This window comes from Micromys minutus (assembly GCF_963924665.1).
Source record: "Micromys minutus genome assembly, chromosome: 9".
Lineage (NCBI taxonomy): Eukaryota > Metazoa > Chordata > Mammalia > Rodentia > Muridae > Micromys > Micromys minutus.
The window spans coordinates 7431315-7445256 of NC_137978.1; the positions used below are offsets into that span (position 1 = coordinate 7431315).

A 13942-nucleotide genomic window follows, 5' to 3' on the forward strand; every position below is an offset into this window, starting at 1 on the left:
TTGTGATTATGGCTTCATAAGCCAAGTGGGAAAAACGTCAAGAATGCACAAGGCAATTTAAATGTAGCTCAAAGCTGTTCAACAACACTGTTTTAAAATTTATACTTCTGTTAAATTCACCTGAACTAAAGAAGCTTAGAGCATTTTCACAGCTCCAGAAAGCTAAAAGAGGAAGCCAGTATTACCGGCCTCTAATCACATAGCTAAGATATAAATATTAGTTCACTTAGTTATAAATAGGAAAAGTCCATAAAAGGATAATTAACTATGTAAGACATAAGGAGAAGCATTCTGTAAAACTAAAAAACGTAATCTTAGCCAGTATTCTTATTTTGCATTATCAAAAATAAAAAGGGATTATTTAGCAAAAGCTGAGTGGCGCTACTCAGGGTGCCTGCGTTTGGTAGGCAGCGAGCAGTCCAGGCTACGTTCTCCACAGTAACTCCTGCCCAGGAGGTTACAGCTGCACCAAAGACCTTTGAAAGTGACACCTGGGTCTACCTCTGCCTCATCAGTACCCCATTCTATGATTTTGGGCAAATTAGTGACTCTTGGTCTTAGGATTCTCAGCCACAAAATCTGACAAACTTCAGATGCACCTTACAACGCTGAGATAAAACCCACCCTCCATTCCAGAAGACGTTCTTTTCCTTCTTTAGAGCTATTTGGTTTCCACTCCTTCTTTAATGGAGACCTGCTTATAACTTCAGCTATCCCTTACATGCATAATACTTACTTTATAACTTGTTCGGATCTGAGTGTTTGTATTAAGTACAACTGTACATAACAAATGCAGAAGTCAGTGGTTTTAATACACGTAAAGAACTGCAGTGGTTTGAATGGGAAGTGTCCCATAGGCTCAGGTCTTGGTTCTAGTAAGCGGTGTTGTCTGAGGAGGTTATGAAGCCTCTGCTGGAGGAAGCCACGGACAGAGGGCAGGCTTTGAGAGTCTATGGCCACACTGACTTTCAGTTCAAGCTCTCTGTATTTTGTCTGCAATCAAGATATTAGTTCTCAGCTTCCTGTTGTCACCCCGTGCCTTCCTTCTGGTTATCTGCTTTCTTCCTCTGCAACCAAAAGCCAAACACACTTGTTTTTTCCTAAGTAGCTTTTATTCACTTCAGTCTATCAATTTTACAACAAGCTTCAAAATTCCAGGAAGCCTGAAAACAGTTCAGTCCCACGTCCAGAACACTTCCGTGTGTAGGGTTATCCCTAAAGTCCCAACCAGCGACAACTGAATCCCTATTTCTACTAGGTCCAGGGGACGATTGGCAATGGCTGGAGCCATGGTCACATGTAAGTGGGTGGGAAGATGCTGCTGCCATCTAACCACATGTAGCCATGGAGACCTGAGGTACCACTATGCATCTTCCCATGCAAAGAGCCCTACAACAAAGAATCGCTCAGCCAATCAGAGCAGTGGAAGGAGGAGTTTTCTACTCCTTCATTTTCCAAAATTTCCACCATTTCATTTACAAAAGAATTTCAAGTTCTCATATGAACCAACAGTATATTTCACTTAGGATTTAGATTAAAACCACATTACTCTTCTGGATTGCTTTAGAGACCCAAAGCCCTAGTGTGAGGCAAACATGCAGCCACTGGATAACCTGGCCGGCTTACACTCCTGACTGCGGTGTCCTTATGGTTTCTAGTTTTTCTCGTATTAGGAAATGTATAACCTTTTCTAAGTGGACAATACTGACTGTATGTGAGTGTGTGTGTGTGTGTGTGTGTGTGTGTGTATGTGTGTGTTTATGTATGTGTGTATGTGTGTATGTATAATTCATATATAATCCTGCATATGGTAGCCAAAAGAATTTTTAATAAAACATTGTTTTAATTATATGTATCACTCTTCACTGACAATTATTCCATAATATCCGTGTTTGAACTGACAACTGCGCTGTCTGTATCTGCTCTTTCTGTCCGTGTGGCTTTGAGAGAGTGTGGGCTCTGAGCTCCATGCTCTGCTAGGATAGCCCACTGTCCTGAGGTAGTGACAACAGTAAATGCTCCTATACTCTTCCAAACCTGACACAGGTTTTATTTGTCTGAGACAGGTTTTTCATCCCCACATGAAAATATACAAGAATATCCTGCAAAGCTATGTTTAAACACCAAAAGGACATGTACTTGATTTTATATATGTATATTGAAGCTTAAGGCATCTGATGTGGATAAGCCAACTTTGGGGAACAGTTTAACAAGGACATGTCACGCATTAACTGCAGAGGTGCTGGACAGAGAAGGTGCACTGAGCTCACCCTGGAGGGGCAATGGCTATTTTCTGAGCTCTACTGCAATAAGTTTTTATCATTTTTTGCTTCTATACTTACAAATACTTAAATTCTCAGTAACAGTTTTGTTACTAAACTTCATTTCCCATAAGCCCAGCACTCAAGAAGCTGAGACATGAGAATCATGAGTTCAAGATCAGCCTGACCTACATAATAAGACTATTTCAGGAAAACAAACAGGGATTGAGGCAAAACATGAAGCTATAATGTCTGATAATCTAGGTTGTATAATTTGATAAGCCAGGTCACCATGGAGATCATCCGTGTGCTTCAAGCCAAAATATAGTGCACGGTACGTACTCAAGTAACCAACACAGAACTGGTGGCAAGTAGACACTAGAAAGGTAAAGCCACATGAATACATTACAGCCCATGAACAACCCAGACAACAGGAGAACAAGATGAAAAAGCAAACCACAAAGACAACTCTATCCTGGAGTTATCCTATTAGGGAAGGGCTTTCCCAGCCAGAAGCTGGGGTGAGGTGTGTGTAAGCACACATAAAAAGAGAGTCAGGCTGCTGGGTGAGATGCTTCCACTCTGCAGGGCTCTGCTCCTAGACAAAGGCAACAAGGAATGCTGAGGGAGACAGAATTACCTTTCCCCAGAGTTGAGAGCCCTAATTGGTGACCAAATAACTATAGGTCAGCACTGAAATTGTATTCAACACTAAATGGACTCAGAAGGTTATATTTATGCCTACACACACACACACACACACACAATGAAATAAGAATAAGAAGGTCCCTAAGTCTTCGGTGAGTCTGAAACCTTGATAAAACATGGTTCAGCGTAAAGTGAAGGCCAGAAACAGATCCAGAAGAAACCGTGGCGTAAGTAAGGACCCAAGTCCTTGGTGAATCTGAAACCCTGACAAAACATGGTTTTCAGTTTTGGTATGTAAGACTGTCCCACACTGTTCTAGTTTGCTTTCTGGGGCTGTAACAAACACCAGGACAAAAAGCAACTTAGAGGAAGATTTATTTGGCTTATACTTCTAGGTCACAAAGTACATCATGAAGGAAAGCCAGGGCAGGGACCATAGGGACCAGCAGAAACAATGGGGAAGTGCAGCTAGCTGCTTCACTTGTAAGACTTATTTACACAGCTCAGGGCCACCTGCACAGTAGGGTGGCCTCTCTACATCAATTAATAAAGACATGCCACCCAACATGCCCCCAAGACAATCTGATATGGGCAGTCCCTCAATTACAACTTCCTTCTCAGTGACTCTAGGCTGTTTCAAGTTGACAGCTAAAACTAACTCAACAGTTTTACAGTATCAGTGTACATCACAGGGAAATCCTGCAATTTCTGATAATTGTAGCATCACCAATAGCTAAGCATGAATATAGTATATCGATTCTCACCTCTTGTTTCATAAATTTAATTAAAACTCAAGCAACTTTGATTAATTTACAATTATATATACAATTTTATATATATAATATATATAACTATATATCATACAATTATATATAATATATACACAATTATATATTATATATATGATTGTATATATAATATATATACAATTATATTAATATATATATATATATATTTATAATTGGTCCCTAGTATGTCATGAAATATGTTCAACAAAGCATCTAGAATCCAATGCCTCATATATAATGGTGGATATTAGGTGTAGAATTAATTCTGACATTGTGAACACTACTTACTAAGGCTGTGTCAGTCAGAATCCTTGCTCTTCTATGCCAATGACAGTGCTAAATTCAGCAGCCGCCTGTGTCTGTCGGTGGCACCCTCACCTCTCAGCAGGTTGTCACAGTTTTCCACTGAAGCAGGACAGCAGAAGCGTCCCAGAAACACTGTCTTAGAATCTCATGCAAGTTTTCTGGAGACGGCTTTGCTGGGTGACCAAGCGGAGCTAGCCCCACACTGTTTTTTTAAAGGTTATATTCAACCATGTGTCTGTGTCGGCTTATGCAGTGGTGTCGGTGCTCACAGAGAACAGAGGCATTGAATCCTAGGAGCTGCAGCTGCAGGGGTTGTGAGCCGCCCATCATGGGTGCTGGGAAGCTCACTCAAGGCGCCTGCAGCAGCGTGCACACTTAACTGTGAGCCATCTGTGTCGTCCACACATTATTAAGTACAGGCATCAGCTTCCCTCACTCTACCATCCCCATCAACGGTTTCTGAAGGTGGCTCTGGAAGAAGTAGAGTCAGCAGAGAACTGCTGAGAAATACAGCTAAGGAGCGTGAGTCTGTGGGTGGGACCATTAGTCAGTGCTTGCAATCCTCACAAGTGCTTCTGATGAACTCTGCAATTTGAAAGCTCTAAGTCTAGATTAGTATTTCCCATAATGCAGGTCATTATATAAACACTTTATGATAAAGCTTAGTGTAAATAAATCACCTATAACCAGCACTTAAAAGCCAAACAAGAAACAACAACAACAACAAAAAAAACAAAATAAATCACATTACAAAGTACTATTGGTGCAATTTTTGTCTCAAATATACATGCATATTTCTACACATGCACCTCTGCTGGTTGTTATGGTTTAGACTTTACTTGTCCCTCAAAATCTCATTTGGTAGGGCTAGAGAGACAGCTCAGTGGTTAAGAGCACTTGCTGCCTTGCAGAGGACCCATGTTCAAATCCCAGTACCCAAGTGCTAGTCCATTAACAACCACTGCTCCATTTCTAAGGAATCTGACATACTCGTCTCTATTCTTGTTGGTACCAAGCATATACGTGGTATGGTACATATATACATTCATACATATAAAATTAAATAAGTAAGCCTAAAACACAAAAGTCCCATTGATTAAGGCATGGCAGCCAGTATGTGGCTCTGTTGGGAGGCCCCATACACTCTAGGTGGGATCTAAAGCCGGTCGTGAGGGAATGCTCATAGAGATACTAGGACCCAAGCTCTCTCTCCACATCCTCAAGTCTCTCACTTCCTCACTCCCCACCCCCCTCATCCTCTATGATGTGAACAGCCCCTGAGTCAAAAGCTTCTACCCAATGCATTTCACTGACATGGGTTCAGATCAACAGGTCACAGGATCTCTGACTGGAGCCCTTTAAAGGTGAGTGAAAAGAAACATTTCCTCTTAAAAGTTGACTTTCTCTAGTGTTTTCTCACAGGGACAGACAGCTGACTCATGCAGTTAAGATGCTGCTGCATGGTACGGTCTTGGTCTTCAACTCTCCGAAGACTGCACGAGCCCTGCGTGCCTAGGTTCCCAAGGATCCTATCTTAGTCTGGACCATCGTACCTAACATGGTCACACAATACACTGATTTCTCTTGTACTACCTTTAGCACCTTATATTTAACTTTTAGTCTTACTGTGTTTTCCTCCGTGCTCCTCGCTATTAAAGCAGCTGATTGTCTCTCCACATTAGAGAAGAGCGTCCCTGTCACTCTGAACCAGCCGACTGTCTCTCCACATTAGAGAAGAGCGGCCCTGTCACTTTGCCAATACGTCTCAGTATTCACTAAGCATATCGTGCATTCAGCAAGCCTTACCTATATCAAGTCCAGAACGAACCAACTAATAAAGCCATTTAGTGGGCTTTACAGCCTTTCGTATCTCATGTCTGCGATCTTTCTTATAACCCAGCACTGGCTTGTAGGTCACCAGGTAAATTTAAGACACACACTTGTAGCTACAGACCTTGGGAAAGCTATGAAATATATTTCACAAAATGAAATATATTTTACTAGGAGAGAAAGTGAGATAAACAGCAACCTGATGAACTTTTAGTTTAGGCAGATGAACCAAATATTAAATTAAATTAGTGAGGGTTACGGAACAAAGAAAACCTATGAGATCTATTTTAAAAAGAGCGCAGGAGGCCAGAGGCTTAGTTGCAGGCATACTGTGTGAGCTGTTCGGCATTTCTGGAGGTCAGCAGTGAAGTCAGCGGTGTGTAAAGTGCGAGGGGGTAAACACTGAGAGTGAAGACCATCACAGACAAACCAACGGAGAGAAGAGTCTTAGAAAGTAAATTTGCTGGAGAAACCATGAAATCAAAGTTTCAGTAGTGGAAAGAAATGACAAGTCTTTCCACATTTAATGTGAACCAGTGTCTCCATTGCTGTCGCCGCTGTGTGCCTGTGATGTATAGTACATATGACTTGGGGACAAGGATGCTGTCCCTCATATCTTACAGCGTGAAAGTGTTGTGAGCGAGAAGTTCACATCACTTTGTACCTTTGTTTGGACAGTAGGTATTTTATGCAGCAGTGAGGTTCTTCACAGCGCCGGTGTGGACACCCCATTTCTACTATTTATTAGCTATATAATATAGGGCATACTCCTTAATTTCTCTGAGCTCCAGTTTCTCTGCTCATATGAAGCAGAGTAGCCCCTTGTCGATAAACAAAGTGAGCCACAAGTAGATTAGAATAAGCACCGTAAGCAGCTGTTTTAACATCTGTATGAGAAGGCGTGTGAGCTCAGCCATCAGCACAAGCCCCCGTGGCTCTCTACAATAAACAGGAGGCTGGTGTGGCACTGCAGTACTGTGCCCCACCAAGGAAAAGGAGCTGGTGCTTCATTTCATAGCTGTTAACATTTCTACACAGCAGACAGCACTTAACCAAGCTTCATTAACTTCTGAAAATGAAGCAAGACAAAGGGACATATAGAGTCACAGAGTCGTCAACTTGACTATCAGCTAGATCTTTATATTTCATTTCTACTTATTCCCGCTTATAAAAACAACAAACTGAGCTCAATCATCATAAATAGCAATGGGAACAGCACAGCCTTTTAGTGATGCACCATGTGGCTTGTGGAAACCTGTTCCTTTATCTGGCCTCACTCTCAGCTCATGAGGTTCTGACCGACCACTGCTAGAGAAGAGCCACACTTAAGGTCATATTCTCAAAGGTGCCATAGCCTGCTTTCAACTCTCCATTTTTACATCAAAATACCTTCCTGTATTGAAGAGAAAAAAATTTTAAAGAAAGATGTAACGCACATATACAATTCAAAGGACACAAAATTCACCCTTGAAAATGTCCATAGACAGCTCATTGTCACTAATTACTTTTCAAACCACTTCCATACCCCACAGGAGAAACTCCATAAATAGCAACCAGGCTTAACTCTACATACTGCACATGCAAGAGGAAATGGGACTGCTTTAAATACGGACCCTAGAAAAGCTCTGCCCAAAGGTATAGCTGATTCAACTACTGCAAAATAAAATCATAAAACAAATTTCCCTGTGTGGCGATGCCAGTGGCGTCAGCATTCCTCCAGAGGTTAGTATCCAGAACTGGCACCTATGTCCAAATCAGGTGGCTAGGGTTAAAACCCAATATTAAAACTCAGGGCTCAGCATTTCTGTTTCACAATCAATTAGGAAAATTAAAGCATCATATGGTGTAGCTTTCTTAAGTGTGCTTTGATAATTTCAAATAGAAAAGCTTAGAAAATAAAAGCCACAGGAGTTTCAAATATAAAAAACTTTATTTTTAATACTTGCTCATGCACATTTTTTTAGAGATGTGGCCTTGTATTTGTGATTCACAATAATTATGGCAGCATAATTTAATAAACCCTGCATCTATCCTAAATAACGCAAAGGAACTCACTGTCGGCCAGGGCATAGTCTTCTTCACCTTCCTCAGCGTCTGCAGACGGAGCTCTGTAAGGCGGGGGCAGCTTCATTGGAGGTGGAGCTGTTCTGTGCCTCTGAAGGGAAAACGTCAAGACAAGGGTTAATTGTTTTTATACAATCCTCTTCAGTGACAAGAACAACCGGAAAATAGTCTGGATGCAGGCGTCTTCAACCATAACAAAAGTGTTGTAAAAGAAATATAATTTATTTCCCCCAGCTCCTTTTCCTTTATAAAAGTAATTTTATGATTAATTCAGCAATACACCACAGAATTCAAAAGCATAGCTTTTAGCGCACCGCTCTTCCCAGAAGATCATATTATGCTCCCTTAAGAAAAGGAGCCACGAACATTCCTACATTCATAGATTTGTCTTCTACCATGAAACTCAATCCTCTGCATTGGTAACAAAATAACTCATGGGTTTTTAAAATAAGCATACAGGTAACAATAACCCCATGTATCAACGTTACAATTATTCAGGTGGTTTTCATTATGAGAATTACAGATTATCCTATAAAATCTGAAATACCAAATTTTATAAATGGCAAAGTGCTCTCCTATCATTTGTAGACAGTGATACTCATTTAATGTTAAAAGAGAAGTGGTTATAATGAATAATTATTTCTGCATAAAGGTGCTCTGAGTTTATATAGCAAATAACATAGTTTGAACCATACTATGTAACTCTCATTAGATAAGTAAAGTAAAAAGTAACTCCATTGTTAAATTACCTTCACAGAACGAAGACACATTCTTGAACGAAAGAAAAATTGAAACATGGCAAACTTTACAGAGATGCCAGCGGCTGCAGGCAGGAGCTGAGATGCCCAACCATTCACAAAAACCCAAATGACTAGACAGGAATTTGTCTTCCTACAGGACTTCAATAAAGTGAGTTCAATTATGCTTTATCTGACAAAACCACTAATGTAGGGCATTATCTCTGTTGCGTGGACACTGGGCATCTACATAAATCATGCAGTAAATTGCTCTGGAAGAGAAAGCACATAAAAGCACACACATCCGTATCTTGAGAGTACATCTAATGAAATCAGTGATTATATGTGTGGGAAATACAAAATATCAAAACACAAGTGTGATAAAGTTAAATGTAGAAACATTCACTAAGAAGTAACTGGGATTGTGATAGCTGCTGTCTTTAATTAAGCCAAACTGGTGAGTGAAAGGAAAAACATCACAACCCCCACCCCCAATAACCAGTACGTTTCTTAGGCCCAGGCCATTCAGTGTCACAGACTGTTCAAACAAGGGCAGGGACTAAAAATCCTACTGAAAGCTAAGAATTCCAGCTAATTCAATTATATCCTGTCAGCGCTCTTGAGAGTAGAACACAGTAAGTATGTCCTCTTTCTGATTAACTTCTGGGACTAAGGTGTGGACCGAGCTCAGTCCCCTGGGACCCTGTCCCGCTGCACGTTAAAGAAGGGAGTGCACACGGCCAAGCCATCCAGTGAAGACTGGAGCTCTCGGTGTTGAAGTCGGCCAGGAGAAGGCCGCCCCATAAACACAGAGAACAAGTCACGCTGAGTGGCAGCTTTGGCTTCCGTCCAGTGTGCTATAGCTCAGGCTGACCTCTTGACCCTACATTCCATCTCCCAAATTCCGGGTGACGCAAGCGTGTGCCACCCTAACTACTAAACGTGGTTCTCACTCCACAGCAGCGCATACGGGTTGTGTGCGGGAGAGAGGTAAATTCTGTTACAGCTTTCTTGTCCTGGAAGACGTGAAATGGTTTTCTATCTACACTGGAACTTTAACTACTTGACTCTGTCCCCTGAGGCACTCTCACCATCTCTTGTCCCTTCAATGGTGAGTTTAATTAATACTTGGCACCTGCACATTTTGCATAGTGTTATGCATACTGTTTTTACTATCCTTTACGGACAGTTCTGGAAGTCCCAGTGAGATGCTCAGGCAGACACACCCTCCAGAACTAACTAAACAGAGACGCCTCAGATGTGCGCTCTGTGAGCTGCTGAAGCTTACGTGACACAATTCTGAGTGAGAACTCTACCACATTTTCCTGTTTCCTGCAGTTTACTTCCAATTCTGTGTTCGTGCTTTTTGCACTAGGTTAAGTCTGGGGTTCTGTTGCTCACTTGGGTTATAACTTAGCTGCAACAGTAATGTATAGAGTTTTGTTTTATGCCCAATACTGGCAGGCATTTATCATGATGATGAGCCCCTCTAAGATGGCTTTATGGGGATACACTGTCCACTACTGAGAAGTAATAAAAAGGTGCATACTAGTTTCCTGCTTGACTTTGTGCTAGAACACACTTTGATAAATTTCCCCATCATCTGGGTTTTTAAAAAGTTAAAAAAAAATCTGTTTAGAAACTAGTAGTAATGAACATTATTTTGACTTGCTGGTTTGTGATTTTTAAAAGTTTCTTCTTCAAAAAACTTATTACCTTAGAAACTTTGAAAGAATCTGACCATCTATGTATATGTGTGTGTGTTGGGGTGGGGTGTGTATGTGCATTAAGTTCAGGAGCCTGTGGAGACCAGGAGGCTTGGGTCCTTCCGGAGCTTAAGTTACAGGCAGTTATGAGTGGTCAGACATGGTGCTGGGACCTGAGCTCAGGTCTTCACTCTCTGTATCCCTGAGAGCCCTGAGTCAGAAGTGGGTGTGCTGGGCAGAAGTAATCTCGGCACTTGGGAGATGAAGGCGGGAGTGACAGGACCACTGCACCCAGTGAGTTCACACACAGCCTAGGCTACACCAGCACAGGCAAGCACACAAACCACTGCACACAGTGAGTTCACACACAGCCTAGGCTACACCAGCACAGGCAAGCACACAAACCACTGCACACAGTGAGTTCACACACAGCCTAGGCTACACCAGCACAGGCAAGCAAAAGAACCACTGCACACAGTGGGTTCACACACAGCCTAGACTACACCAGCACAGGCAAGCACACAAACCACTGCACACAGTGAGTTCACACACAGCCTAGGCTACACCAGCACAGGCAAGCACACAAACCACTGCACACAGTGAGTTCACACACAGCCTAGGCTACACCAGCACAGGCAAGCACGCAAACCAAACCAAAGCACAAATCAAGACTGACAGAGCAAAGTGCCCTGGTAATTCTTTCAACAGACACCAAAACAATAGTACTGTACAAACAGCAGTCTGATTATAACTGAAGTGAGAAAGTCTAACCAGCAAAATGTGGTATTTCTAGGAGCAAATCAAAGGTTTATATATTTCTTAGTTATGAACATTATTGAACAAAAACAATTTCATAAAAGAAAAGCACGTTAGGCAACTAAAAGGTTGCAACTTGAGAATGACAAGCTGTCATCCCAAACCAACTCCAAAACATCACAAAGTTCATGTGTGGAAATTGACAAACTGACTCTAAACTTACATGGAAATAAATGGACATAACTGTGAAAGACCTCAGAGGAGGAAATAAGAAAACACAAGACCCCACTCCACCAGGACACAGCACTGAGTGCCTGTGTCAGCACCGAGGAGCAGAGCATGCTGGGATAGATGGGCTGATCAAGAACCAGCTCAGAAGTCAACCTCACTTCACAACGGGCCTGTACGATAAATCCTACTTTAAAATAATGAGCCAATTTCTTTCATGGGGTAAAAAATGAAGACGCATCCTACGTAACACTAGACCTTAAGATAATTTTTAGGTCCATGAATTCTATGAGAACAGATGTAGAAAACAAAATGGGTGGTAACTTCTGACTAATAATGAAAACATTTTTTCCCAGTAGAGGTGAATTTTGATGTGGATCTTTTAGGAGAAAAGCACCGTGTACAGGAAAACTTCCAGCTTTGAGCACCATGCCCTGGGAATGGCCAGCAGGAAGAGGTACAGATGTCCTTGGTTGACTGTGCTTCCAGGTTACCTTCACATGGTTCATGATTCATCCTGTCAAGAACCAAGCTCACACCCAGTGAAAACCCACAGGACACCTCAGCACACTCACCCACCACTCAGCTATGCAAACAGAAATGAGAACCTCGCCAGAGGCTGGCATGGCTTACCTTAGCTCTCCTTTCTTGGGTGTTTTGGTCCTGGCTCTGGGCAGGTGTTTTGTCTTTGTTATTCACACTTGGGATGACCTATACCACCAAAGAAAGGAGGGAAGACAGGAAAATGAGTAAGCCCAAAAGTCTTTCTAAACTCTCTGTGACGGTGCACACCCTAGTGAAACTGAAGCAGGGGAATCAGAAACCTGGACTGCACAGTGGGTGGCCTCGTGTCGCAAATGAAAACAAAAGATGGAAAATGCCTTTAATCCAGCATTCCAAAGGTGGAGGCAGGAGAAACAATATGAGTTTGAGGCCAGCCTGGTCTACATAGCAAGGTCCAGGACAACTAGAGATACACACTGAGACCATGTCCAGGGTCAGGAGGAATGGAGGGATGGAAAAAAATTCCACCATCCTGATGTTGCTGTTAGTGTGGGGCAGGTGACTTCCCACTCTGTGGGTCAGGTAAGTCTAGAAGTTGTTCCACCATCCTGATGTTGTTGTTAGTGTGGGGCAGGTGACTTCCCACTCTGTGGGTCAGGTAGGTCTAGAAGTTGTTTGTAGTCTAGGTTAGTCTCAGACTCATCATCTTCCCAGGCCAGAACAGGTGAGAGCAATGGAGTGGGCTGCCCTGCCCTGCAATTTAATACATTCCTGTCTGTCTGTCTGTCTGTCTGTGCCATTGTTCATGCCAGGCTTGGCAGTGAGCAAGCTGCAGCCTTTATTTCTGTGTTTTTAGATAGTAAAGACTTAACAAACCTGGTGACTTCATCTTGAGACAATCAGTTAAAGTAAGTAAAGAAGATATGCATTATACAATCATGTATGTCACAGAAACAAAGGAATTAAAGATTTGTGTGTAAGGTGAAGACAGAACACTACAGAGTTAGAATACAGTCATTTGAATATCTCGTACTGCAAAGGAAGTTTTAGTGGTAATCTGTTAGATACTAGAATATAAAAGCGCTCATTCATTTGAAACCCGAAATACAAACTATTTAAGCTTATCCCCGACTAGCTTACAAATAAAGGAGAGTCAGGCTATGGTTGTTTTATTTGGTTTTGACAATTACTGAGGGGTCACCCCGCAATCTGCCTCCCCAGCAGTGCACCCCAGATACTTGCTGTTTCTCCTGGTCAAGTGATCATAGCTCCTCTCCCTCAAGTGGTTTCCTGTCTTCCTTGTCCCTCCAACCCCATCTCTCCTCCTCCAACCAGGTCATTCCACACCCACCTACCTCTACTCCCTCCAGGAACTGGCTGTAGTCAATTTTACTTAACCAATAGTTTTAAATCAAGGAAAAAGATTTGCATGGCAAAAGGTTGTAATCAGAAGTCACTAGTAGGCCATGTAGAATTGCAATACATAGCAAATAGGACCAAACCTCAGTAAGAATCTGAACTCCCAGCTGAAATCTGTTATTTAGCAGATTTCATAGACTTGTTAATTATATCAATATTACTGTTAGCAGAAGGATAAATTACGAATTTATTTCTTCTATTCAATGAAAGAAGAAATTGAGTGGTTTTTTTTTAATTTTTGTAGTACGCAGACAGGGTTTAAATACCTAGTTGCATTCAGTAAGTTAAGAATTTATAAATGAATAAAGTTCAAGTTCATAATTTGAATATCTACTTATGTTGTGTGGGTGTTTTGCCTGCATGTATATTTGCTCCCTAAATGTGTGCCTACTTCCTGTGGAGGTCAGAAAGACATCAGATCCCCTGGAATCACAGTAAACAGGCAGCTAAACCTGGGTCTTCTGCAAGAGTAACCAGCACTCTTAACCACTGAGCCATCTCTCCGGCTCCATTAAATTTATAAAAACAAATTTAATTCTTATTGATGCTAACAGCACAGGATTTTAGTTTTGTTTGGTTTATGGCTTTTCAAGACAGAAATTTAGGAATTCACTCATTCTTCCAGGGCTATTTAGAACTCGGGGTAGCCCAGGCTGGCCTTCAGCGAGCTATCATGTTCTGCTAAAGGTCCACCC

At 41.8% G+C, this 13942-nt stretch overlaps 1 protein-coding gene across 2 annotated transcripts in view; it reads right to left on the reverse strand.

Annotated features, from left to right (window-relative positions):
• PATJ (PATJ crumbs cell polarity complex component) overlaps positions 1–13942 on the reverse strand; it is a 290169-nt gene that overhangs the window by 152918 nt on the left and 123309 nt on the right. For both annotated transcript variants that reach the window (XM_080921989.1, XM_080921990.1), the window contains 2 exons: positions 11958–12035; positions 7889–7988 (listed from right to left, as the gene is read on the reverse strand). In XM_080921989.1, coding sequence (XP_080778115.1) covers positions 7889–7988; positions 11958–12035 — 178 coding nt within the window. The remainder of the gene's footprint in view (positions 1–7888; positions 7989–11957; positions 12036–13942) is intronic.